Source organism: Astatotilapia calliptera, chromosome 10 (assembly GCF_964374335.1).
Source record: "Astatotilapia calliptera chromosome 10, fAstCal68.1, whole genome shotgun sequence".
Taxonomy (NCBI): Eukaryota; Metazoa; Chordata; class Actinopteri; order Cichliformes; family Cichlidae; genus Astatotilapia; species Astatotilapia calliptera.
This window is the reverse complement of record NC_137431.1, coordinates 3,299,680-3,325,498: the sequence shown is the minus strand read 5'-3', so window position 1 is coordinate 3,325,498 and position 25,819 is coordinate 3,299,680. Positions and strand designations below refer to the sequence as shown.

Below are 25,819 nucleotides of genomic sequence, written 5' to 3'. Positions count from 1 at the left end.
CAGACTTCACATATGTAATTACCCTTTTCAGCAACATGCCGTGTCATGTCATGTCGCTGAGGTATATTTTCACAAAACAACAAGAAGATGTTGACAGCCCTGCACCCTGTTTGGAGTCACAACACCTGTGAGAGACCGTCAATACACCAGTCAATAGTAAGCCTTGTCTCAAACAGCCATAATAATATGGTGCATGAATTACAGTTGCTGAGTCAGTCTTTACACATGTGAGGATTTATGGTTGTTTAAGAGTGGCAAATAGAACTGAGAAGGCTGGTACCACATGTCTGTGTGGTATAGTCTGAGCCCTTGAACATCTGTAAAAAAAAAGAGTCAGAAGGAGACAGCGTGTTGCACTCAACTCACGTCTGGTTCAGAGAACATCTTTCTGCTTTGGTGCTAGCTAAAAATGCTGCCATAGAAAGCACTGTTTTTTTAAGGCTCTCGAGGAGTTGGTCTCTTTGTCGCATTTTTCCGGGATTTTTTAATTAGAATTTTCAGATGGTTTCTCCATGGAATAACCTCCATTTACTATAATGAATCAGGTAACCTAAGGTGTGTCAATTCTATCTATAATTAAACCTGGATCCTGGGAATAGGTTTATGTTCTAAGCATGTGATCTTAGGCCCTTTAGGTTTATAAAACACCTAACATTGGTGCTCTAGAGAATGAAATGTCTTCAGATGGTTTGTCACAGCAGAGAGAAAGAAAAATATAAATTTTCCCAGGAGAGCAATAAGTGGTTGTGAAGTAGTACCAGTAAGTCTTTTTTGTAACGATAAAGAGGTAAGTGCTTAAATCTAATAACAAAGTCTCCAAGTGAGCAACTATAAAGTGAATATCTGACGCCCAAACCTTCAAACCAAATACTCAATAAATATCCAAATAATACAGGATTTGGGTCCTAAATGACCCCATTCTTCAAAAGGTGTACAGCCCAATGGATAGGGTCATTCTCCTGCTTTATAAAACAACGAATTCAGTCATTTCAGTCTTAGAAAAGATTCCTAGAAAGTGCGACTGTAGAGCAGAGCCCTCTGCATTCATCAGCTTTATCAGTGGCCTCGCAAAAGACTTACAAGATTCTCACACTGCCTATAAATCTCAAGCCAGATGTCCCACTGATAACTGCTTAACGATAACAAGGGGCTAATGTGGCTAACTGGTAATTGCTAATAGTGGAACAGCTAATGGTGACATGTGCGCTGGTCAGGTCAAAATATATAATTTAACTCCTTAATACTTCGATGTATCTGAATATGGAGCTTCACAGACCTTTTTGTAGTCCTCCTAAGTGTTGCTCAGTGTTATGAATGCAGTTTTATGCTGTTTTTGTCACGGTCCGGGGCAGCGGCCGTGTGGAGAGTGGAAGGAGGACTCAAAACGCAGCACTTATTCAGGTGTGAGGGTGATTTATTGATAATATCAAATATAAAGTGGGGATGGTAAAACAGAACTAAGGATGAACTAACTGGGAGAAACTACACAAAGAAATAGCAAACCTGAGCATGAAGGGAGAACAGCAGGGAGAGCACGCAGGGGATTACACCAGGTATGAACACAGACGACGCGACGAGGAACAGAGGCAAACACACACTATAAGTACACAGAGAGACACTGGGAAATCACACACAGGTGGGAGACACAGCTGGACCTGATTAACCTGACGAGACAGGGGAACACTAACACCAGGGACCAATAGAGGGAGCACAAACCCAAAACCCAGTATCTAAAATCCCAAAACACAAACCATCCCAAAACAGCCCATAATTAATAATAAAGAGAATAATAACAATAAGGGACACAAACACAAAGTCACTCAGTCATGGGAAGGCAACGGCGGCCGCTCAGGCGAAGGCGGTCCGGGGGCCGGCCGTGCGGAAGGCAACGGCGGCCGCTCAGGCGATGGCGGTCCGGGGGCCGGCCGTGCGGAAGGCAACGGCGGCCGCTCAGGCGATGATGCAGACACGAAGGCCAGTCAGGCGATGATGCAGACACGAAGGCTGGACCAGACGAAGATGCAGACACGAAGGCTGGACCAGACGAGGATGCAGACACGAAGGCTGGACCAGACGAGGGTGAAGCCGGGCCGGGCGAGGCTGAAGCAGAAGCTGAAGCTGGGCCAGGCGAGGATGAAGCTGAAGCTGGACCAGGCGAGGATGAAGTTGGACCAGGCGAGGCTGAAGCCGGGCCGGGCGAGGCTGAAGCAGAAGCTGAAGCTGGGCCAGTTGAGGATGAAGCTGAAGCTGGACCAGGCGAAGCTGAAGAGGACGCTGAAGCGGAGGCTGGACCAGGCGCTGCGGGTGAAGATGAGGATGCTGTGGCCGAGGATGCGGGCACGAAGGCTGGACCAGACGAGGATGAAGCCGGACCAGGCAGGGACGAAGCCGGACCAGGACCGGGCGAGACTGAAGCTGGACCAGACGAGGATGCAGACACGAAGGCTGGACCAGACGAGGCTGAAGCCGGACCGGGCGAGGATGAAGCTGTAGCTGAAGCTGGGCCGGGCGAAGCTGTAGCTGAAGCTGGGCCAGAATCAGGCGAGGATGAAGCTGAGGATGAAACCGGGCCAGGCGTGGATGAGGCCGGGCCAGGCGTGGATGAGGCCGGGCCAGGCGAGGATGAAGCCGGGCCAGGCGAGGATGAAGCTGCAGCTGGACCAGGCGAGGATGAAGCCGGGCCAGGCGAGGATGAAACTGAAGCTGGACCAGGCGAGGATGAAGCCGGGCCAGGTGAGGATGAAACTGAAGCTGGACCAGGCGAGGATGAAGCCGGGCCAGGTGAGGATGCGTCCTCAGGCTGAGGTGTGGCCGTAGCAGGCGGTAGCACTGCCAGTGGTGGTACTGCAGGAGGCGGCGCTGCAGTCACAGGTGGAGAAGCAGCCACAGGTGGAGAAGCAGCCACAGGTGGAGAAGCAGGAGGCTGGACGGGCTCCTCGGGCCCCCCAGCAGGCGAAACAGGAGGCTGGACGGGCTCCTCGGGCCCCCCAGCAGGCAAAGCAGGAGGCTGGACGGGCTCCTCGGGCCCCCCAGCAGGCGAAGCAGGAGGCCGGACCGGGTCCTTGGGCCCCCCAGCGAAAACAGCCGCAGAACCAGCGGGCACGTGGGCCTCCGGCACACACGAAACAAAACCAGTAGGCACATGGGCCTCTGGCACACATGAAACAAAACCAGTAGGCACGTGGGCCTCTGGCGCACGTACGGAGGGCTGCAGCTGCGCAGAGCACTGACCCTGCTCAGGCAGTGACAGCCCGGTGCAGTTCACAGCTGGCATCTTGGCCTCCAGGGGTCCAGAGTAAGCTGAGGGCAGTAACCCAGCCACTAATGTTGCCAGCTGTTGAGGAACAGATCCGTAGCGAAACAGTTTGTCTCCCTGCCCAGAAACAGCGGTGGAAAAACAGTGCGAAAATTGTGGCTCAGCCATTACCGGAACTGTGGGCTGTAGCGATGCTAGCGGTGGTGGTGGCTGAGTGGCTAACCGGAGCGGCGGCAGAACGGGTAATTGAGCCCTTAGGGAGGCTAACGGTTGAGCCACAGACCTGAGAGCTTGTGGCCGGACACAGAACTGAGCCGGAGAATGGTGATAAAGTCCTGGCTCAGAAGGAGCGGCAGAGAAAAAGTCTCTCGGTTTTACAGAGGGTTTGTAGACGCCCACTTGCGAAGGATCCGTTACCACGAAGGTAGGTAAGCTATCTACACTGTCTCTCATCCCGCTCTGAATAGCCCCAGAAAACAGAGTCCCGGAATCTGGGGAAGCCAGAACATGTCGCTCGCTCACCGCCTCAGGCTGCTCGAAAGTAAAAGCAGACGGGGGGTGAAGTCCGAGGTCCAAAAGGAGGAACTCCCGCTCCCACGAACAAAGCGAGCCCAGAAGCCATGGGAGACCGGTCACCAGACGCTGTAGCCGCCTCTCTATAGCGCGCTGGGACGTGCCACCCGGGTTTTCCAGCCACCGGTCGATGAGCTCCTGTGTGGCATCGATGAGATTTTCCCGTAGCTCCCTGGACGGGTTAAGCGCTGCTGGGTCCATGTTGTGGTCGCGTCGTACTGTCACGGTCCGGGGCAGCGGCCGTGTGGAGAGTGGAAGGAGGACTCAAAACGCAGCACTTATTCAGGTGTGAGGGTGATTTATTGATAATATCAAATATAAAGTGGGGATGGTAAAACAGAACTAAGGATGAACTAACTGGGAGAAACTACACAAAGAAATAGCAAACCTGAGCATGAAGGGAGAACAGCAGGGAGAGCACGCAGGGGATTACACCAGGTATGAACACAGACGACGCGACGAGGAACAGAGGCAAACACACACTATAAGTACACAGAGAGACACTGGGAAATCACACACAGGTGGGAGACACAGCTGGACCTGATTAACCTGACAAGACAGGGGAACACTAACACCAGGGACCAATAGAGGGAGCACAAACCCAAAACCCAGTATCTAAAATCCCAAAACACAAACCATCCCAAAACAGCCATGAATAATAAAGAGAATAATAACAATAAGGGACACAAACACAAAGTCACTCAGTCATGGCCGCAGGACCATGACAGTTTTAGTAATCAGTTGATTTCAACATAGATTTTTTTAGAAGACTACTTTCAAACAAGTCATACTTTTTTTATTGTACTTTTGACAGCCACCAAAAAGCTTTGGGCATAATTCTGCCAGGTTAATTAACCAGTCTTCTTGGCAGAATTGGTAGAGTTCATTTAACTGGGGTTCCTGGGATGGAACTAAGTTTTAAACACAGTCCTCTTTTTAACAGAGTTTAAGTGCCTTTAGGAAGAATCCAGAATCTTAATGTTAGCCTTCTTTATCTATTTCAAAACTAGTTTTGAAGTGTGTTTGGGATCATTGTCCCAAACGCAGTTGTGTCTAAGTGTGTGCATTTTGTCTGTCTCCTCTGTAGAAAGCACCAGTACCACTAGCAAGAAAACAGTCCCAGATTATACTGATGCTTCTTTCGTGGTTGGCACACATAGCAATGTAAAACTCAGAGTTCACAGTGGACAGTTACACTGGTGTTCAGACAGTTTCCGGTCCATTGCATGCATAAACTAATTGCTTCTCATCTGAGGAGATGGTTTGGGTCTTTTTCCAGGCCTTAGCAAAGCTATGGCACATCTGAATGTCTTGCACTTATGTATAATTGTCTGTCTGATGGAGCCATTATTTAGAAATGGCTCCGTCAGACCTTCCAAACTTGTGTAGATCTTCACTGAGTTTCTTGGACTTTCCCTTTGCTCTGAGTATTGGTCAGTTCAATAAGTTCAAAAGACCAAAACCAATTCTTTTTATGATGACAAAGAGCATTAACTACTATTAACCAGTAGGTTAATAGGCGTTGTGGAGAAATTAAGAGATTAGATTAGAGATTATATTATAGATTCATGCTTTACAGTCATTCCAGGAAAGAGCTGTTCAACAAAGCCGCAAATTACCATGACATTCATGTCCATGATGAGTCTGTGTAAACTTCTCAGCAACTGTATGTGGAGCTGGAGCCAGCATAATACCCCCCCCCATTAAACTATACTTGTTGAGTAATGAAAGTGTCTTACGCTAAGGACTGTGAGCTGTGTATTCAGGGCTTCTCAGTGTTTAAGTGTGAATATTTGTCTACCATTTACTGCTAATTTAAAACTATAAACAGTATTTAAAGAGGAAATTGTTCACATATCTCTGTCCTTTTATTGCTGCCTGGCTATTACATGGAAACTCCCAGGCCTGAAGAAGGCTTGCGCTGGCAGATTTCCAGCATTCATAATCTCACCCTGTCCTCAGACAAGGGCCAACTGGAGCTGAAATCACAGTGGGCTTATTCCAGCCAGGTTAGCCTATTGTCTGTCTGCGTCACCGTGGTGCTATCATCACAGAGCTGTGGTCATTATGAAGTAAACTAAGGACGGCCTACATCGGTCAGATTCTGGGTGCAGTTTCTCAGTGAGTTCACCCTCCTTTAGAGAGAAAATATTTCCTCATAGTTTTGGACACCATTCAGACACCTCTCACAGTTATCAGGAATATGGGGGAAAATTATATAATAATTTGTAACTGACGTTCAAAAATTTTCCATAACTCCTTGCATTTTATTTATGGTTTAGGGTTTCCACCCATGATGGCTTGGACCTCTGAGGGTTGAAGGACAGAATTACTATACTTTCTCTTCTCATATTCACCCACATACTGTATGTGACATAGGCATAAACGGGGCATAAGTAAATAAAACTTTGCTGGCAAGAAGTGGTGCCTCAGTACGTGCGCTAAAAGGGAAAACTGTTTCTGACACAAGCAGCAGTGATGTGGGAACAGAAAACTAAGCCACGGTGAAAGCAACAAAAACTGCACATCTTCTAATGTCCACTTACAGCTCAGTTATTCAATACTGCTTTTTTTTTTTTTTTTTTTTTTTTACAGCTGTCTCCACTAATTCAAGTCACCGCGCTGGGCCTCTCTACTTAGTTTGTGGTGTTGGTGCCATTTGGAACATTTTTAATGTAATTATATAACAAATAATATATCAAAGGGGTTTACTTTGGAAAAGTTAAGTAACCAAAAGTAGTGATTAGTCTGTTACTTAGCACTAATTAGCAGGTACCTTCATCTTATGAATTCAGGTCACGAGCCGTTTGTGATAACTCAGCCCTCCAACATCTTTTTTTTTTAAATTATCAAATAAAAAGAAAAAGAAAAGCTGATAACACCGAGGCTTCAAAACCTGTAATAAAAAAACGTCCCATGTCACAGTCCAACGTTTATAAAGAGTCTATGGGCTGATGTCTGGCTTAAAGCACTGTGGTCTGATATTTCTGACCAAGCTAATCATTACAAAGAACAAATGCCATGCTCAGCAGAACAAAAGATATCCTAACAGAGCTCCAACAAAAGGTAGAGTCGGTGCAACCAAAGTAAAGTAGCCTGATGACAGACAGAATTGTGAGCATATCACATGCAGTTCACTCTGACACTGCATACGTGGAAACACATTTTCACTCGATTTAAAACAGAGACCAACACTGATGAGCAGCCTCACCTGAATTCTGCTATTACTCTGTTTTCAGGGGTGTTTCACCGTTTGCTTTGACACTTATTGGACAGACTTTTTATTTTATATTTTATGTATTTATCTATTCATCTATTTTTTTAAAACCTAAAAATTGCTGTTTTGTGACACGACACAAGATAAAAGCAGTAATCTCAATAGATATGAAACGTTCAAAGGTCTGGAGCCAGGCAACAGGTAACGTAGTCCCCCAATAATGACTTTAACCATCGTTCAAGGGGAAACAAAAGACAGCTTTGAATACTCCTTCAGTTAAATGTTTGCAGTGAAAGTTTGACTAAAGTTTGAGTAAAAACAGTGTGAACAAGCACACAACAACAGTCCTGACTAGTAAATGTAAATTCTGATGAAACTGCATTGACTCACTACTAGTTATTTTCACTAGTTAAATGATAATTAGGAGTGCAGTGTGGTTTATGACATTGTCTATAGAAAATGGGCTGTAATGAGTCATCAGTATTAGCTCATTACAGCAGCTGCATCCTGCTGATACTTACAGCAGCAGGTGCTGTGCTGCTGGACTCGCTGGTCTAATATGTTATTAAATATTAATGAAACTTCTCTTGTTTCTTTTAACTTCTGTTACATATTACTGTGTGTCACAGTGTGTCCATTGTTTCAGGACAGCACAAGCCTGGAAACGTCTCATTTTAAATCTGTAATGCACCCGGGTCCTTCTATCATCAGCTCTCCTTCTCGCCAGCCTTTCAGATGGCTTTGGGCGAATTTTCTCCCATGCACATTCCCTTCACCTGAGAGGACTTTACTCCTCTCTTTGCTTTGTTGCCAGCTTCTAGAAGTAGCTTGGTTACTTTCTGGAAGCCTGTGAGGCCACAGGTTGTCTGTTGAGTTGGACACATGCGCTCATTGAATAACAATACAATAATCCACTAAATCTCAATCCACCAACTGCCACAGAGCCACTACCATATCTGCCTATTATTAGCCCTTTATCTCGGTCACTGTTTCCTTTTTTTAAGCTTCCATTCTTCACTCCTTCATGAAATTTATATATGCATTCATTAATAATACTCTAATCTTTCAGTGGGTTTTGCCCAAAATAGAATTTCCATTAGTGTCACATACATGTTATGCACTCAAAAGGAGGAGGAGTGGGGCAAGGGCTAGAAACAAAGCCTCTCTGGTAACCAGTGAGCTCTGATCATCAGGTGATCAGAAAAAACATCTTTTAGAGTGAGATCTAGTTCTCCTATCCAAGCAGCACCTGCTAGTCTCACGAGGCAGTCTTTAATTTGTTAAATGTGATTTAAATGTGACAAATAACGGAGGTAATGCTGCAGGATGGCCAGGATACACCGACAGATAAAAACTGATGGTCAGATATGTCTTCCACTCACATTTGGAAGCACAAAGAGAAAGAAACAGGTGCAATTAAAGTTTATGAAGTTCGATAGATGATGATGTTGTAACTTTAAAGCTTCACTTGGGAAAAATTAGCTTAACAGTTTTGTAATTTACAGTCTCACAACATTTACTAAACCTGGTCCAATGGCTTTCAAGAATTCAATTCAATTCAGTATGTAGCCCCAAATCACAACAACAGTCGCCTCACATTCTAAAGTCGCCTTATATTCGAAGGTAAAGACAGCACAACAACACAATTCAATGTTTCATACCTAATTCAATGTCAGTTAGACATGAATCTATTATTTTCACTGTTTATTAATCTGACATTCAGATCATTTAATCATTTTGTCCATGAAAGTCTTTAAAAGGCTATAATACTTCCAGTTCTATTAAAGTAATGCGCCATAACTGGGACGCTGGGCTCAGCATTCAAAGAAAGAAAGTAATTATTCAGTTATCCAAATAGTTTGAAAGTATTCACCTGTGGACTTCTGGCTCTAGCCTGTCAATTCATTACAGTTTACTCGATTAATATCACGCACAGACTGTATGTTCATCTTTAGCTGCCTCATCTGCCATTTATCTGTGCCTATGTCGAAATTACACGAAATTAACATAAGCATGTATTGGAAAAATAGATTATTTGTGGGGGACAAACGGGACAGATCACTCAATTTAGTGTCACCAACTGATCGCACAACAGAAACAAAGCGATGCAAGTGACAGTTCTGAGGAGCAGTCACTTGGCTTACACGACAATAATCCCATAAAGCGCACAAACACTCACCTCGTCTTCACTACAGGCTGTTTTTCACTGGCACTGCTGGAAAAGTCTCAGTCCCTCTGTTAGTTAGTCAGTATTTCCATGGATGCTGACATAACGCCGTCTCTTCGCAGTTTATGGATCCACACAAGACTTTCAGGTTACTTTGAGTGGCAGTGTGAGAGACGCAGCGGCATCAGTGTGTTTTATATCCGGACAAGAGAGCTAATGGAGAAAGGAGAGGGGAAAAAACAACCCTTGTAATAAATGGAAGGCTTGCCTCTGCTTGGATACAGATGCACCTACATTAGCGTTCATAGCAGAGTGAATACTAACTGTAATCCCTGTGACACTCGTGGGCGGAACTGTGGCCCACACTGCAAGAAACATCCTGTCTCCGCAGTTTTTACACCTGACCAATGCACGGCAGCACCTGTTGAAATGTGGGGTATTTCTTGCAGTGGGGTAACTTCTCTCTCTCTGTCGGGTAAGTGGACCTGAGCAGCACTTTCACTCTGAGTGGGTCTGGAGATCCCGGTCAGTGGATCCCAGTGAGAAATTTGCTGCACATTTTTGGGCAACTGATAGCCCAAAATGCTAATGCTAAAAGCCAAATGTGCTGGATATAAAAATCCTCTTATCTGAACAACAATTAGGTCCATAATCTGTTGGACAAAGTTTTACAGTGTCTGTAGTTTTCCCTCTGTGCATCACTGCTGTGGATTTTAAATGAAACAATCAAGATGCGAATAAAGTTCAGGTTTTCGGTTTTAATTCAAGGGGGTTTACTGAAATAATACCTTATATGTAATATAAATATATAGTGTATGTCTTCTATATAAAAAAACACCTTTGGAATTTACATTTTACAAATGAAATAAATCTGAGATTTTTAAATCCACAGTAATGAATTTAATTTTTTATTTCTCTCAAAATTTAAACTGAAAACTATCCAAATAGTCCTTCGTTCCAAGCTGAGAAGGCTTCAGATTGAGTTTTCTTTTAGTGCAGACTTTCCATAAATATGACAAGAAATACTTTGTAATGATACAAAAATCAAACTATGTAAAAATATTCTCTTCAATAATTTCAGAGGACTTTAAGACTACAAGCTTTAGGATTATTGTTCACAATTTGTGGCTACAAATGTGCATCTTTACTTCTTCTCTGCACACAAAAACAAAGCAAAATGTAACACATTAGAATTTGCTGAGGGCAGAGGGAGATGCAGAAGGGGACGACAAGGTATCTTGAATCAACCAAGATGCACACATTTGGTTACTGGGAGAGATCATCGGACAAAGAGGAAAAATGTGACAGGAATTATCTCACATTTCTCAGGGAGTTGAGGGACATTTGCACATTTAAAGTGTGGGTGGAGATCTCAGGAAAGGAGGCTCAAGATAAGAGCTCATAGTGAGAGAAATGACTTAATTAAACCTCTGCAGGGGAGGGTTCTGAGGTTGCCAAGGAGGGAAGCGTGACATCAGGCTCATGGAAATGTCCACGTTTCCTGGAATTTACCAGACAACAGGGTCAGGGTCGGGCGGCCGCCAGATCTCAGGCTCAAAGGATGACATGCAGGTGCAGAAGTAGGGAGTCATAATCATTCTTGTAATTGTACCATTTTTCCCCATCCCTGCTATTTTACCATTTGTAAAATTCCTGCTAAGACTGACTGTAAAACACACTGATAAAATGAGTTATCAGCAAAAACTAGAAAGTAACACGACATTTGCATCTGCATTACATTTCTCACATCATTCAGTTCCTTTTAAAGCCTTTTGTAAGTTTAAGTGTTCAGAAAAAGCTCTCAGCATAAAGAGACGCATGGAATGAAACACACCAGTACTCCTCTCTCCATTCTCCTTTCAGACTGTTCAAGCAATTGAAACGATTGTTGTAATATGAACATAATTATGTACACGGCCACAGAGGACTATGGCAGCAGTGCCTTACCTAAACACCTGGCAAAGCGGGAGAGGAGATGAGTAAAGTCTTGTAAGAGATCTGGCTATTCCAGGCCCAGCAGTCAGAGATTAACCCTTGGCTTTGGATAATTACATAAGATCCCTTTAATCCTTGGCAATTTAGCAGTGGCAATGAAGGTACCTCAGCTAGAACTTCTTTGCACATGAAATGCACGCTCAGGTGCAGCGTTTTTAACCAAATGTTGAGGACGACAAGAACTTTATTGGAATGTGAACAAATGCCATGAGAGGGATTTTGTAAAGCCTGATATTTGTGATGCTTAAAACACACACATGAACACACACAAAAGAAAACCTACTACACGTTTTTGTGTATAGAAATGAATTAACAAAACTGTGCTGAGTAAGTGGTTGTAGTGGCAGTGACAGCAGGAACGCTTAATAAGAGGATTTATTTTCATCTCCTATCTATAACTAGCTCTTTGTTGGCCTCTAGTGGCCATGGAAAGTACAAGGACTGTCAATTTGAAATCTTTCTGCCGCCATTAGTCGTAACACATTCAATCCACAAGCGGAAGGTCACTGGTTTGATTCAAGCCAGAGACACAAATCCCCTTTAGGTTTGCATCAGTAACAGCATCTGGTGTACAACTCTGCCAACTCAGAGTTTTGTCGTTATTATTATTATTACATTATTATTTCAACAGCTGTAACAAGAGAGTCTCTCAAACACGAGAAAGATACAGTTACTGTTATCCTGTCTTATTTGAATGGTAATAAAAATGATAGTTGCAAGGACTTTCTCAGCTTATGTATTTAAAATAGCAATGTTTTAATGAGAGTGATCTACCTATTGATATGACCGCGTCTCTCTGCAAACCATTCATATCGAAAAACGCTGCCAAGAAAGAACAGCGTGCTGTAAAAGCACAAGGAGAGTGTTATACCGGACGTGCTTCCACTGCTTCTGTAACTTCCTGCTGTCTGATCCACTTCTAAACACAGAAGTGGGAGTGTGAGAGTGCACATGACACGAGGAAGAAGGAAGGATTCATGGGGGAAAAAGCTCAGACAGTATGAGGCCTAAATACTGTTTTGACTACTGACACAGCTATCAGAAAGAATCAGATATGGTATTTAGTGAAGCTTGTTCTGAAAATCAGACCATCTCTGCAGATTTAATCTGACGGTATTGTGTACAGAGTTCACCACTTACAGCAATACTAAAGTGCAAACGCCTGCCAAACTACTTTCTGGACAGTCAGTCTTCTTATTGTGTAATATGTACCCGGCAGTTATATCTAGTTAATGTTGATTTTAGTTGCAGTTGTACTGCTTCACAGAACTTCCTGTTGTATTCAGTGGTGTTCTCCACATTCCGCTGCCCAGTGGTCTGTGCGGCTTTCAAATCATGCAACAGAGGAGGAAAGAACAGGATGAGGAAGAGAGAGAAAAAAAGTTGAGGGGGGGTGTTAGATTTGTATTGTTGATTGTCATTTATGCTTCAAACCTATCAGGGGGCAAATACTGAGATAATTATAAAGACAGTTAATTGCCACTATGGCAAAAACACCTGCGCTGGCAGGCATGTCGTTTTATCGTGAAGAAGAACAGTAATGAAGCTACCACATAAACAGGACTATATTTATGCATACTGGTTTCTTCAGCCAGACGCCTCTCTGTTACTGAAAGTACAACATACATTATGCAGATTTTGTTAATGATTGGGAGGTCTTATACAGTTAGCCACGGGGAGTAACTTTAGTAGAGGTCATGAGATGGTAAGTTGAGTATTTAAGTGTTAACTGTTTGATTACTCTCCGTGAAATAAAGTTTTAGGCTTTAGGACCTGGGAGGGTGAGGATTCTTCACCCACTCATCCACATGGGCGGGACTGGCCTGGAAATCTGATTCCAGGGCAGAGATTTTCATGCTCTGGGGCCTGGGAAATCGTCTCATACACTTCTGTCTTTGCCATCAGATACTTTCACTTAATACCGGTCAGGTCAGTGCTGGGGGGATCTTTTTGTAAGCAGCTTGACGATAAACCTGCCGAGTTATTCAAAGGACCCAATAAGGTAAGATGAATGTGCTCGGAGCACGGGAAGTATGGAGAGGGAGGGAGAGAGTAGAGGGCGTCCATCAACTGGTGGGAAATGTCCAGGCATGTGAAAAGAGGCCAAAAAGTCTGTCTATCTTTAACATGGTTAAAGATTCCTTTACAGCCATGTAGTTCCTCCAAGTAGTGCGAAAGCAAAGCAACTGCTGCACATAACTAGAACTGCATGACAGTCCAGACTTTCAGGGAGTTGGCTACACCTTTTGACCTGATTTAATCTGTAACAAGGGATGCCTCTCCTTCTTTTATCTACATGTTTTAAATGCCAGTGTCATTCATACTAAGTCACATGTCCAGAAAAATGAACTGCTTGTGACCTGCTCAATTAGACTGATGTAAACATCTCTGAACTACATCTCTAAGTGGTGATATGCATAAAGCCTGTCCTCCCTAAAGTACACGTTCGCTCTATGTACATGAACTGCTCTAAAAAACGCGTCTTTTGCTGTAGGGGTGTGTCATGCGTCAGTGAGTGGCCACTTTTCCCTCACCACAAGTAACCAATGAGCATCAACCAGACTTAGTCCTCCATTAGAGAATGTTATGTATGTTAAGTTTTTTCCCACTCCCAAGTCATGAACAACTCAAATCTTGCTGACCAATGTTTTGGCTTAGACACAGTGCACCCTGAAGCTGCCTACGTGGCTGTTATACAAGTCATTGCTTGAGGTTTGCACAGAGAGCTGCTTTAAATGGCATGGGCTAAACCACACTTACTAGCCTACCACAGCTTGCATCTTCTAAATCTCAAGAGTAAACCCTAAGTATGTACTGTTTGTCTTCATGTCTTCTCTTAGGTTTTGTCTTTTAGTAACATTACACCATGTGGGCAACAAACCTCGTATCTCTCGTCCTTCTGACAACTGCAGCCTCGGCAGCAACCTCCACATCAAAAGACAAAGTGTTGAGTAACCATGCCACCATCCTGGCTGACAGCACTGCCAATTTGGCTTTCAGTGTCTACCAGAGCATGGTAAAAGACAAAAATGTAGAGAACATTATCATTTCCCCTGTCGTCGTGGCCTCCTCTCTGGGTCTTGTGGCTCTTGGGGGAAAGGCCTCCACTGCCTCTCAGGTAAAAACCATCCTGAATGTAGCTAAAGTTAAAGATGAGCATCTCCACCCCAGTTTGGCTGAGCTGCTCATAGAGTTGAGCGACCCAAAGACTCGCAACATCACCTGGAAGATTAGCAACCGCCTGTATGGACCCAGCTCTGTCACTTTTGTGGAAGACTTTGTCAAAAGCAGCAAAAAGCACTATAATTGTGAGCACTCAAAGATCAATTTCCGAGACAAGAAGAATGCTGTGAACTCCATCAACGAATGGGCAGCCAAGTCTACTGATGGCAAACTGCCTGAGGTGACCAAGAATGTAGAAAAGACTGATGGGGCGATGATCATCAGTGCCATGTTTTTCAAATGTGAGTGGATAAGGCTGTGTATACATGTAGTATTCTATACTGTTCCCTAAAAGACACCTAAAATTAACTGAATGTTTTTTCTCTCAGGTCACTGGGATGAGCAGTTCCATCATAAGATGGTGGATAACCGTGGATTCATGGTGTCACGTAGCTACACTGTTTCAGTACAGATGATGCATCGCACAGGTAGCTGGAGACATTCCTATCAGCTTGTTCAGAAACACAGTTTGAGACTAGGAATGGTAGAACATTTTGGGAAAATCGAAAAGTTACTGCTCCAGAGGATCACAGGGCTTGAAAAAGTAGCACCCGCAAACCCACAAACAATATAACTCCACTCTTTACATGTGCATGTTTCACTAGTGAATGAGGGAGTGACTAGGGACTCATTGCCTTGAATAGAGACATCAAGTCTCTGCCACAAAACTTCCGGTAGAAGGATTTTTAGCTAGCATAGCTAAGCTAGCTTTCTGTTTAGTCTTTATGCCAAATTCAGCTAAAACATAAGTGCAGTGACCTATAAAATCAGTCTTTTTCGAAAAATGTGAAAGTATTTATAGGTACTACCATTACTGATACTACTACAACTTTAAGATCACAACACATGTTAATTAAACATAGATATTGATGAGTAAATCTGATATTTCTCACTACTGTTTACTGGGGAGATGAGTCCAAATAACTGCAATAATGTCTGGGGAAATATTATTATCATACTGTATCTGTAGGTAGGAACTTGATTCACAAAAAAAAAAAAAGATCATAACTCGCTGAATTTTCAACTCACTAGTAAATGGTTTGAGTAGTTACAAATGCCGGGCACAGTAAGATTATTTCTTCCCATTTATACAGAAACAATTTCCAGTATATACTATCTAGGGAGTTTGTAAAAACTGTGGTTAACAGCTGTGCATTTACCGGTTCAATATCCAACATTATGCAAAACTAAATATGAGTAATAAATGTAACACTTTCTTTTTTTGAAAACTGTAACCAGCAGAAATTTTAAGAGACTCTCATGGACAGATTGATGATATTTGTAATTAATTTGTTTCATCAGGTCTCTTTGGCTTCTATGATGACAAAGACAATAAGTTATCTATCCTGAGCATGCCTCTATCTCATAAGAAGTCCACTGTGGTATTCATCATGCCCTACCATGTGGAACCTTTGGATAGACTGGAAAAGATGCTGACCAAGAAGCAGGTGGATAAATGGATTGGTTTGCTACAGGAGACAGCTATAGCTGTGTCTCTGCCCAAAGTCAGCATGGAAGTCAGTCATGATCTGCAGGTAAACAATTTAAGAGTTTGTGCCTTACCACAGAACACTCTTTTACATTGTCACTATAAACATTTCATGTTACTCCTCAGAAACACCTCCAGGAGCTGGGCCTGACCGAGGCTGTGGACAAATCTAAAGCTGACTTTTCCAACATCTCTGGGAAGAAGGACCTCTACTTGTCAAGTGTGTTCCACGCCTCTGCTTTGGAATGGGACACTGATGGAAATGAAATTGATACCAGTATCTTTGGCACAGACAAGCTGAAAAACCCTAAACTGTTCTACGCTGACCACCCCTTTATTTTCCTAGTAAAGGACCAGAAAACAAGCTCCATCTTGTTCATTGGCAGGATGGTCCGACCAAAGGGTGAAAAGATGAGAGATGAACTGTAACCATGTGTGTAAGTTAGATGTTTGGCTGTTATCATGAGTGTAGATTTTATACTGCAGCATGTTGAGAAATGAAGAGTACATCTGATACTATGTAAGAGCACTCTTTTATGTCACATGGCAACAACATTCCATAATACACAACTTAAACATTTGTCTTGTAATTACTGTATGAGGCGATGTGCACATCTTTGAATTTGGGACAGTTGTTAATATTTCAGTGTGTGTGTGTTTGTTTGTATGTTGGCATGTCACATTATGGACTGAATACTTACATTAAGTATGACATATTAAAGTTTTTGTTAAAGCACACTTTGTTTTAATAAAGTAGCAGTAACATCAGAATTTGTGCACGAAAAAGGTTTCTGGTGTCATTAAGTCTTAAAAAATTATGTAAAATGTGCACATCCTACAAGCTTCCTTACCTTTTTGTGTCCACTTGTCTTTGTTTGGAGTCACCCTGAATGCAGTTCGATTTGTGCGCACATGGTTTAGCAAAGCAAAATATGATTGAGCTATTGTAAATGTCCGGTTTTTGCAATAAAAGTATAAAAAAAAGAACTAGCAGGTTTTATCCTTATTTTAGGATGCTGCCCTTTACTTTGTGACCTAAATAACATCTGGTTTGCTTGTCAAGAGTAGGAATTTGGCCTTAGGCGTGCAGAGTTTTAGTAGGATATAACAACTGGAAAAATCCATTGGAGGTGATCATATAGCGTTTTGGACAGCTCTACCTTCAAAGGGGACGAGACCTGGCTTCTGAATGCACAAACTTAGGATATTTAGACCTCAACTAAATATTTGACAAAATATTCTGGTATAAACACGTGGCTGCTGCTCCAGGACATGGTTATCGTCACATCAGCAATTTCCTAATAACAACTGCTCCAAAACATAAAATTAATGGATGATCCATCATTTGATTGGCTAGAAAACCGGTTAGGTAAGTAAGTAGGGCCTAAGAAAGCATGCAAGAATCAATACTAAAGATAAACACTGTCATTGTCAACAGCACAGCACAGCTCAACACACCACCTAAAGGCCATCTGTATTTATGACACATGCACAAAGAAAAATAACAATTAGACAAAAGACATGTGTTTCCTTTCTGTTGCAGTGTGTGCATGCCATTTTTAATATATTGAACACAGTTCTTTAACATGGATTGCACTGTAGCTTACTTAAAGTCAATGGTGAACGGGTGGTTAATTGCTCTGCCTTTCATATAGAAACACAGCCATGTAGAGATTTATATAACAGTGGAAGTATCAGTCCCCGCCCCGCCTATTGTTTTATCGTCACTGTACACACTGTTTACATTGTGTTACTGATTTGTTCAGACTGTGTCGTTCAGTGGTTCCTCTTTGCTTGAGCTGTGTGACACATTTCTGTCTAATTGTTGCTGACGTAGTAATAACGTCTTGATACTGTTTATTGTTGCTATGACTTAACATAGTCCACACTTTAATGTGTACGGGAAGAGAACAGCCCACCATGCCAACCCTAACCTTGTTTTGGTAGTAGAATGGTGGGATTGTGTATATTTATGGAGTGAACCAGCAATAGCATTTTGCCATTGCAATCTTTTTTAGGTTACAAGTCTAAAAAGTACTATGATGTTTACATATTTACAAAGAAAATATATAAAATATACACGAAATGTGCACTTATACGTTACATGAAACCTTCGTTTTTAATACCTTCAGGGTGTGCTTTCACTTTTGTGTATTTGTAGTGTGTATTTTCGTGTGTGTTTTTTTTAGCAGCAGCTCAACTGGCTCTCGCTATCGCCCTCTCCATCGCGCGTGGAGGAGGGCTCGCGGAGCGCTCGTGCACTATGATGGGACTACAAATCCGTTAGCGCCTACAGCCTCCTCCTCTTTCATCATGGCTCCCTCGATAGACAGGCAAGGATACTGGGGGCGGCCGACCTCAACACTGGACTGGTGTGAGGAAAATTATGTCGTGTCCTTTTACATCGCGGAATTCTGTAAGTAAAAATCTGCCCGCACCATCATTTACTCTAAAAACGGTGAATTTGGGGGTTCGTTTAATGAGGCTTTAGACTGGGAGAGTCGTAGTACTTCGCCCCTCTAAGGTAAACATAGGAAGAACTGGTGTAACTGTAATGTAGTGCATATCTATTATTGTGTTATCTCGGCTAATAACATGATTTTCTCCGTGTAGTGTAAACGTTAATCTGTACGGCTACCGGAGCTGTAAGTAAATGAGGAAAAAGATACGCTGTTTACAGCGGATATATTGTCAACCTGTTCTGTGCATCGTAACGCTAGCCAGCACTCGCTACACGTATCGAACAACCTTTAAACCTGTATGCAAAGCAGCTCAGCACAAACGGCTCACTTCATATTATTTCACGTTGCCAGCCATTTGTGTTACAAGTCCGCTGTTGAACGTGTTCTTCCTGTAAGACAGTACGTTAGTCAGTCACGGGCACCACTGGAAACTTGATAAAACATTCCCTTCACATTATCAGGGCGCCTCTCTGCCTTGTCCACCGATAAAAAAAACCTGTTCCTCTGGAACCGTAATCTTAGATTAAACCGCTGTTTCCATCAGTCTTATCAAAAAGCTGTTGTATCAGCAGAAATGACAGGACAAAGGCTTGAACATTAAGGAGACAGTAAAACTCTTCGAAATAATTTACTCTAGCCAAACAAGCGAACAGAAGAATGACCCATTCCTGTGCAGCAAACAAAAATGTTTACCCAGCCTATTAATAGTTCATGGCGACAGTTCGTAACATAAAGTGATACAAATGACTGTCGTCATGTGTGACACAGTGCAAAATCCATGTGTCCAGCAAGTTCATTGTAATACATTGTAACTGTTACAGTACTTCTCCTTTGAAGGGAAAAGGTTCACTTGCTGTTGTCAGCGGTGTTCAGAGTTACTGTATGGTGCAACAGTTGATCCAAAGTTGGCTCAAAGTGATCTTAAGCGTTGCAGTTTGGACTCCTTTGTCATCTGTCTTCCTCTGTCTGACACACATCTGCCTAGCTGCAGGTTTTCTGCTATAGTTTCGTGTGTCCTTTATAGTAGACTGCACTTCTGGTATGGGTAATTTTTATCAGTAGCCAAAATCTGCATATTTTGGTGGCTTTAATCAGGAATCTGCAGATAAAGGCATGCTGGTTTCTGGAGATTCTAGTAAGTTAGTTTTCAAACAATGCAATGTCCTGGTAAGTCTGATTGTTTTCCACGCCTCAGTGCATACATAGCCACACCCACAAAGTGCAAGGTTGTGTTCAGAGTTGAGCTCTGTTTTGTCAGGTTCCCTGTGGACTAGATGATGTGCAAGCAGTGCTCCATGCACACGTTAATGACCTATGGGGGGAGGGAGGTTCTCTGCCTGAACAGTGACACCGGTTCAGTCAGAGGACACATTTGTATATCAAGCGTAGTTTTGCTCGGCGTAATTGGTTGAATCATTTGAATCAGAACTGACCACTACAACCCTACTACAGGTCGCCCTCATCTGTCTGTGCCACACTGTAAAACATAGTGGGGAAAACACAGCCTATAAAATTAGGATCTAAAACACAAGATTGTAACATGCTGTGTGAAAAATGTGATTTCAGGTTTGAGTGTATAGGTGTCATATTAATTTGTCAGTAAAGGGGTCGGGTAGTTTTAGTTTTGACTAGCTAAGAAGCAAAAACCCAGATCAGTCTAAATTCAAACTATTTGCATATTTGAACAGTTTAAATAAACGAAACCTAGTGCTACTGCTTCTATATCGTATAATAGAGATTTTATAGCTGTGCACCCTTTGAATTTTATGCTGCAACCGTGGTAATGCGATACCATGCATAACACTCGTTGCGGCCATGTCACGTTTTCTCTGAGCTTTTCAGAGATGTGCAGTTATCTTAAAGGTCATGTCACCCGACTTTCATTTATCTATGCTGTCTTTGCTGACAGGGAACACTGTCAGCAACCTGATCATGATTCTCCCTCCCATTTACGGGGCCATCCAGACATTCCGTGACGGCCTCGAGTCCCGCTACATCTGCTCTTTTCTCGGACTGGCAGGTTGGTGCACTGGCTCTGCATTAATGCTGTGATTGTTGCGAGAACGTGCTTGTGACAGTTATTGAGAGTAGTGGCTCAGTATTTACAGCAAACGCCTCCGGCCGAATGTCCTAACTTTGAATTTTTGTGTCTTGTGTGTACTCTTCCCCCACACCCAAGCTGTTGGTGTTGGTTCCTGGTGCTTCCACATGACGCTGCTGTATGAGATGCAGGTGGGCTGCAAATCTGAACATGTCAGCAAAAGCGGGCATAAACTGAACTCATGAGCATTTGCTACTTGACCAAATGCTTGCTTGTACAGTGATGTAGTAATGCGTGTTTCTTTTCTTTTCTGTCTCGTCATTTGCAGTTACTGGATGAGTTGCCTATGATTTACAGTACCTGCGTTTTTGTCTACTGTATGTAAGTGCCTTCATCTTTTTGGATCAATTGTTGCAGCACTCACCTGAGAACAAATCCAGTATCACTGTAAAATGAACCAGTGAATCCTTTACTGATAACTTGATGCCTTAAAAAAAACCAGCCTGTTTTTGAAGATTTGTTTCTAGATTTCACTTTCATTTTAGCTCAGCTTATATTTGCCCTTTGCCCTTTGGTTCTCTTCTTATCAAGATCAATATAAAAGATAAATATTAATTTGTTTTTCAGATATGAGTGTTTCAAGCAGGAGAAAGGTGTCAGTTTATTTCCTATTGCAGTATTATTTATCTTCAGTGTCTCAGTCACTGTGGTGAGTATACATGTTTTCATTACCAGTTTACTCTGAAACTGAACTCAGGAAGAAAGCATTAACGATCGTCCTGTCCCTGTTGACTGTTACTTGTGTAGGTATATTTGCAGTGGAAGGAGCCAGTGTTTCACCAGGTAAGGGAGTGTTTTGCATTATGTTCACCTGACTCATGTTGCTCATTGTTTGCAATTAGGGTGCCTTAGGTCTACTTTGGCTTGTGTAAACACTGAGCTTGCCAATGCGGCATGCAAACTCAGCTTGGTGCATTGTGGGTGTTAAATGTATGGCAGCATTTCACACCAAAGCAGAGGAATTTCAAGTGTACCATTAAGAAAAATGATCCAGAGCCCTGAAAAAGAAACAAACCTTTAACTGTGGCATTAAACACGTCAAACACTTGTTGCCAGGAAAGAGATAAATCTAATACGCCTAACCCTAAAAACCATTAAAGATAAGCATAGCCAAGTATGTAGGGCTGCTGTTAGTGTTTGTCTGTACCTGTTATAGTCTCAGGTAATGTGCTGTGTTACAGCAATAAAGACAATGTGACAAAGTGGCCTTTGTTTAGTCCCTGGAGCTGTATTTGTTTACTAATCACACTGGTCTGTAGTGGTTGTGATAACACTCCCTCTGTTCTAGCATGGTGAGCCAACACATCCATAAACATGCACAGAAACATGATGTCAGTTTAGTTAACAGTTGTGTGCTGCTTAGCTGAAGAATGTTTGCTTTATTTTTAAATCTTACTCAAAAATCTGACAGTGATATACTATTGCTACAACTACTGCTATTGCTAGTAATAGTAATAATAATAAATGGTAATTAACCCAGGCCTGCTACTGGCCCAGTTCCACTGGCAGCCATACACAGCCTCCACCAAATGTAACAGATGATGTAGTATGCTGTGGACTATGAGCTTTTCCTATCTGTCTGGTTTATTTAGTATTTCCAGCCTGATGCTGGCCTCTTTCACTTGCATCAGCATTTCTTTTGACCTCATATTAACCATTCCAGTGAAAACACTTGAACACTTTAAATCAACTTAATTCCTATATCTTTACCTGATACAGCTTGCTAGCCAGTTGTCAATATATTTTTGAGCCTTAGAGTTAAAGTTAAATTTTTGCATCTGAATCACATTAGGCTGTTTTGTTTTTAAATTCCACTGTGGAGGGTAAACAGAGCTCTGTATAACCTCCAACTAGAAAAAATAGAATTAGAATTGTCCAAATACTTATGGACCTAGCTGTATATACTGGTTCCTTTCTTTAGTTATATTCTAATTTGCTACCATATTGTTCCTTTTTATCTGTTGTTAAAAAAGAGCCAAGTCAATAATGCTACAGGTCAAACACAACACAGTCTAACAGGGATTAGTGAGTCCTGAATTATGGGCCTCAATTACCTGTTAGTTACAGTTCTGTCTAAAAGTCTTGAGCCACCCTTAATTTCTTTATATTTTGCTTTCAAGGAACCAGACGTATAACTTTTTGAACTGTTCTTCAGTAATTGTTCTCCAGGCTTTGTGAAGGTCTTTCAAATGTTTAACTTTGTCACCGACTTGTTGTCCCTGACCATTTTCAAGGAAATGTTTCTTTATCAGCTTAACAAAAAATGACCTATGATCATTCAAGTATAAAAAGACACCTGACACCTAAAGAACCTGTTTTAAATTGTATCTTTAGGCACTGTGTTACTAGCAGACTGTTGGAAAAACACAGAAGATGTTCCCATTTGTTTTTCAGTTAAATTAATGAAAAATGCTAAAATTACCTTTTTATGATTGGGTGTGTGACACATTTACAGACTTCTGTTTCCAACAGGCTTTTTCTGCCTTCTGGTGAGCAGCTGTTGCTCAGAGTTAGAGCGGAGGGTCGATCCCTGCACAAAGCTAGTGCAGTGTTAGACCTTTTAATAAATGTGTCCATGCTTTTCACAGCTCAGCTAAAGCCAACATGAAACAGAACTTGAATATGATTATTGGGCTTGGCTAGATTTAGTATTAGAAATCTTTCTGGCTGCATGTTCTTTTTCGATTATAAGGAACTTCTCAGATATGCCACTTCCTGAGCAGAAATAAAACTGCTGACAATTCTGATTAGAAAGCTCAAATGATTTATATCACAAAAGGTTAGCAGTTGGCTACAATGTGCATGAAACACCAGAAAACAAAAATGTTAGATGAAAGGAGATTTTACATGACCAACATCATATGCTAATAAGCTGTGCTATTATTTGTTGTGCACAAGCTCGGGCTGTTTCCATCGGAGGAATTTCCTGTCAGTTGAACTCTGCTGACTCAGTGGAAATGTATAATTACTGAAAGATTGTATCTGTATCCATATCATGCATGATCCAACTCTGTTTCAAATCCAAACACCTGCCCTTGTTTCCAGGTCATGTATGGTGCTCTAGTAGCTTGCCTAGTATTGCGTTCTATCTTCATTGTTACATGGTAAGTTTGCCACAAGGTCCATTAAATAAGAAACATTAACATATCAAAAGACGTGTTATTCATTAATATTCAGTAAGGCAACAACATGCTGAAGGGTGTTTTTTGTTGTTGTTGTTTGATTTTCTTTCAGGGTGTACCCATGGCACAAGCCACTGTTCTACACCTCTTTAGCTATCTTTTTGTTGGGTTTCCTTCTTTGGAACATCGACAATATCTTCTGTGACTCTTTAAGGTGAGTAGTGGAAGTTAAGGTTAATTGTGAAATTCTGAGAACCAAGTTAATTATTCTCCACCTAACAGTTGCAATGGTAAAAGTGTTCACTTCAAAGTCATAAACTGTAACTCCGATGTTACTGCAATCAAACCAACCGACACTGTTTCTCTAAAAAAAAAAAATGCATGTTTAGGTTTAAATGTCCATGCAGCTGTTAAATCACGATCTTTGGGTCAATTTCTTATCATTTTTTGTTGTAGTTGATAAAAATGTTTCACTTTGTTAATGTCTCGAGTTGTTGGGTAAACACTTACTTTTGAATCCCAGAGCCAGTAGACAAACACTGCCCCCTGGTGTTGGAGTGGTAACACAGTTCCATGCGTGGTGGCACATATTTACAGGTCTGGGGTCTTACCTACACATACTTTTCAGGTAAGCTTCAGTCACAGGAGATTACAGCTGCAGTGCGGTTTATTGTCCACATGGATTCAAATCAATTGTTCTTGTTTTTTAGTTTGCAGATCAGATCAACCTACCTCAAGTACAGGCCAAAAGTAAAGGTACACCCAACTCTTTGTCTGCAGGATATTGTGTATGTTATGTAGTGTCACGTGTTTGTTTGAATATTTGTTATCTCACTGGTGACCTGTGGCTGTATCTTAACATTGTACAGTTTCTATGTGGAGTGTGGCCCACATTGCACATTGAACCACAGAGGACAAGCTGAATGAAGGAAAGGGGACCAACCGAAGGATTGTGACTGCCAAAGGCAGACATCCTCGGCACCGGGACCTGCCAATGTCACCCTGCAGCTGCTGGGGGGACCCAGCCAGGGGGAGGGTGGGCCCCAAGACACCACCCCAGGGACCCTTCAGCTCTGCACAGTGGGGATTAAGTACAGTATAGCACTGAGATCAGTTCTAAGAAATTATTATTTTTTAATCACCATAATTTATTAGACTAGTTTTTCTGTAATTTTATTGGAGTGTAGTATTTTATTTGGTTATTAATTTTGGATGCAATGAAGTGATCTGTTGAAGTGACTAATGCTTAAAGGGTTTTGGACTTTAGCTTGGGTAGGGTTTGGGAATGGGGTAATGAGTGTCATTAATGCAAAAGTCACATGACATTGCCTTTGTATGTTCAGTCCTGTGAATGTTTAAATCCCCTTCAAATGCATCCCTGTTAGTAGCAAGTATAGATCAGAGTACTTTGCTTATCGGTAGCTGAGAGAACACTACTTACAGCACATCCTGTCCCTAATGTAGTTTCGGGATATGCTTACTACAAATGGAGTAAATGCCAGCTAGAAATCTGATGCGGTGTAGCTCAGATGTCTCAACTCATCATAGTTGTTCACTCATTTGCTTGTTTGTTTTTTAATATTCTAACGTTTTAAGTTACACTGGGAATCAAAACACACGTGTGATGTGTGAGGTATTTTAATAGTTCAGTGCTCGTACAAAACAAAAAAATTATTGACGAAGTTAAGATTTTTCCTGGTGCAAGGCGCAAGACAAATCACTTTCTACATCTCCAGTTTCTCTGAACAGACAGAAAGCTTCCTCTTCCTGCTAAAGCGATACTCTGAACTAATTTGTGCTTTATGAAGAACTACAGCCACCACGGGGGTAGGTGTAGTGGAACCATAATGAGACTACCTCAGGGTTGTTATACAGTACAGGACAGTCATACTTGAAACGTTGATAGTGAAACTAGTTAAAAGTCTGTCAGTAGAACTTTAGTTGTTGAAAGTGAATCAAAGGACCAAGTGAATGACTGGAACATGTCTGAGTTGTTACATCTTTATGAGCTGCGGTGAATGAAGAACTGGACTTGTCCACTTCTGGCTTGCTAAATATCTCCTTCTGCATTAGCTATCCGGTCTTTAAGCTTGAGTCTGAGTCATTAGCCGTGCCTGGGCCCAAACTCCACTGCAGGTCTCAAAGTCACAAGATCACTGCGGCATCAGTGAGAGTTAAAACTGTCTAAATTCTTTCATCTTTAATAAAATAATCA

The 25,819-nt window shown here is 42.1% G+C and overlaps 3 protein-coding genes across 6 annotated transcripts in view; 2 read left to right on the top strand and 1 right to left on the bottom strand.

Annotated features, from left to right (window-relative positions):
- Positions 1 to 9,524, bottom strand: part of gdpd5a (glycerophosphodiester phosphodiesterase domain containing 5a) — a 33,183-nt gene extending 23,659 nt beyond the window's left edge. For all 4 annotated transcript variants that reach the window (XM_026182381.2, XM_026182383.2, XM_026182382.2 and 1 more), the window contains exon 1: positions 9,226 to 9,524. The gene's annotated coding sequence lies outside the window, so the exon portion shown is untranslated. The remainder of the gene's footprint in view (positions 1 to 9,225) is intronic.
- A 3,481-nt stretch (positions 9,525 to 13,005) lies between these two features.
- On the top strand, positions 13,006 to 16,705 carry serpinh1a (serpin peptidase inhibitor, clade H (heat shock protein 47), member 1a). Its single transcript, XM_026182391.2, has 5 exons — positions 13,006 to 13,210; positions 14,049 to 14,672; positions 14,760 to 14,858; positions 15,733 to 15,965; positions 16,046 to 16,705. The coding sequence occupies exons 2-5, from the start codon at positions 14,075 to 14,077 to the stop codon at positions 16,346 to 16,348; spliced, it is 1,233 nt and encodes a 410-aa protein (XP_026038176.1). The 5' UTR covers positions 13,006 to 13,210; positions 14,049 to 14,074; the 3' UTR covers positions 16,349 to 16,705.
- Positions 16,706 to 17,645: 940 nt separating this feature from the next.
- On the top strand, positions 17,646 to 25,118 carry acer3 (alkaline ceramidase 3). The gene is made up of 11 exons (XM_026182393.2): positions 17,646 to 18,335; positions 20,291 to 20,401; positions 20,561 to 20,613; positions 20,751 to 20,803; positions 21,050 to 21,131; positions 21,230 to 21,265; positions 23,528 to 23,586; positions 23,717 to 23,818; positions 24,128 to 24,232; positions 24,315 to 24,360; positions 24,474 to 25,118. The coding sequence occupies exons 1-11, from the start codon at positions 18,005 to 18,007 to the stop codon at positions 24,525 to 24,527; spliced, it is 1,032 nt and encodes a 343-aa protein (XP_026038178.2). The 5' UTR covers positions 17,646 to 18,004; the 3' UTR covers positions 24,528 to 25,118.
- Positions 25,119 to 25,819: the final 701 nt, after the last annotated feature.

What these genes read in the sequence shown, in the direction of transcription:
- serpinh1a (XM_026182391.2), top strand. Translation starts at nt 14,075, where the DNA reads ATGTGGGCAACAAACCTCGTATCTCTCGTCCTTCTGACAACTGCAGCC. An exon ending in ACAGATGATGCATCGCACAG is followed by an intron (nt 14,859 to 15,732) that starts GTAGCTGGAGAC and finishes TTGTTTCATCAG; the next exon opens with GTCTCTTTGGCTTCTATGAT. An exon ending in AAGTCAGTCATGATCTGCAG is followed by an intron (nt 15,966 to 16,045) that starts GTAAACAATTTA and finishes GTTACTCCTCAG; the next exon opens with AAACACCTCCAGGAGCTGGG.
- acer3 (XM_026182393.2), top strand. Translation starts at nt 18,005, where the DNA reads ATGTGCACTTATACGTTACATGAAACCTTCGTTTTTAATACCTTCAGG. An exon ending in CGCTGCTGTATGAGATGCAG is followed by an intron (nt 20,614 to 20,750) that starts GTGGGCTGCAAA and finishes CGTCATTTGCAG; the next exon opens with TTACTGGATGAGTTGCCTAT. An exon ending in AGGAGCCAGTGTTTCACCAG is followed by an intron (nt 21,266 to 23,527) that starts GTAAGGGAGTGT and finishes CCTTGTTTCCAG; the next exon opens with GTCATGTATGGTGCTCTAGT.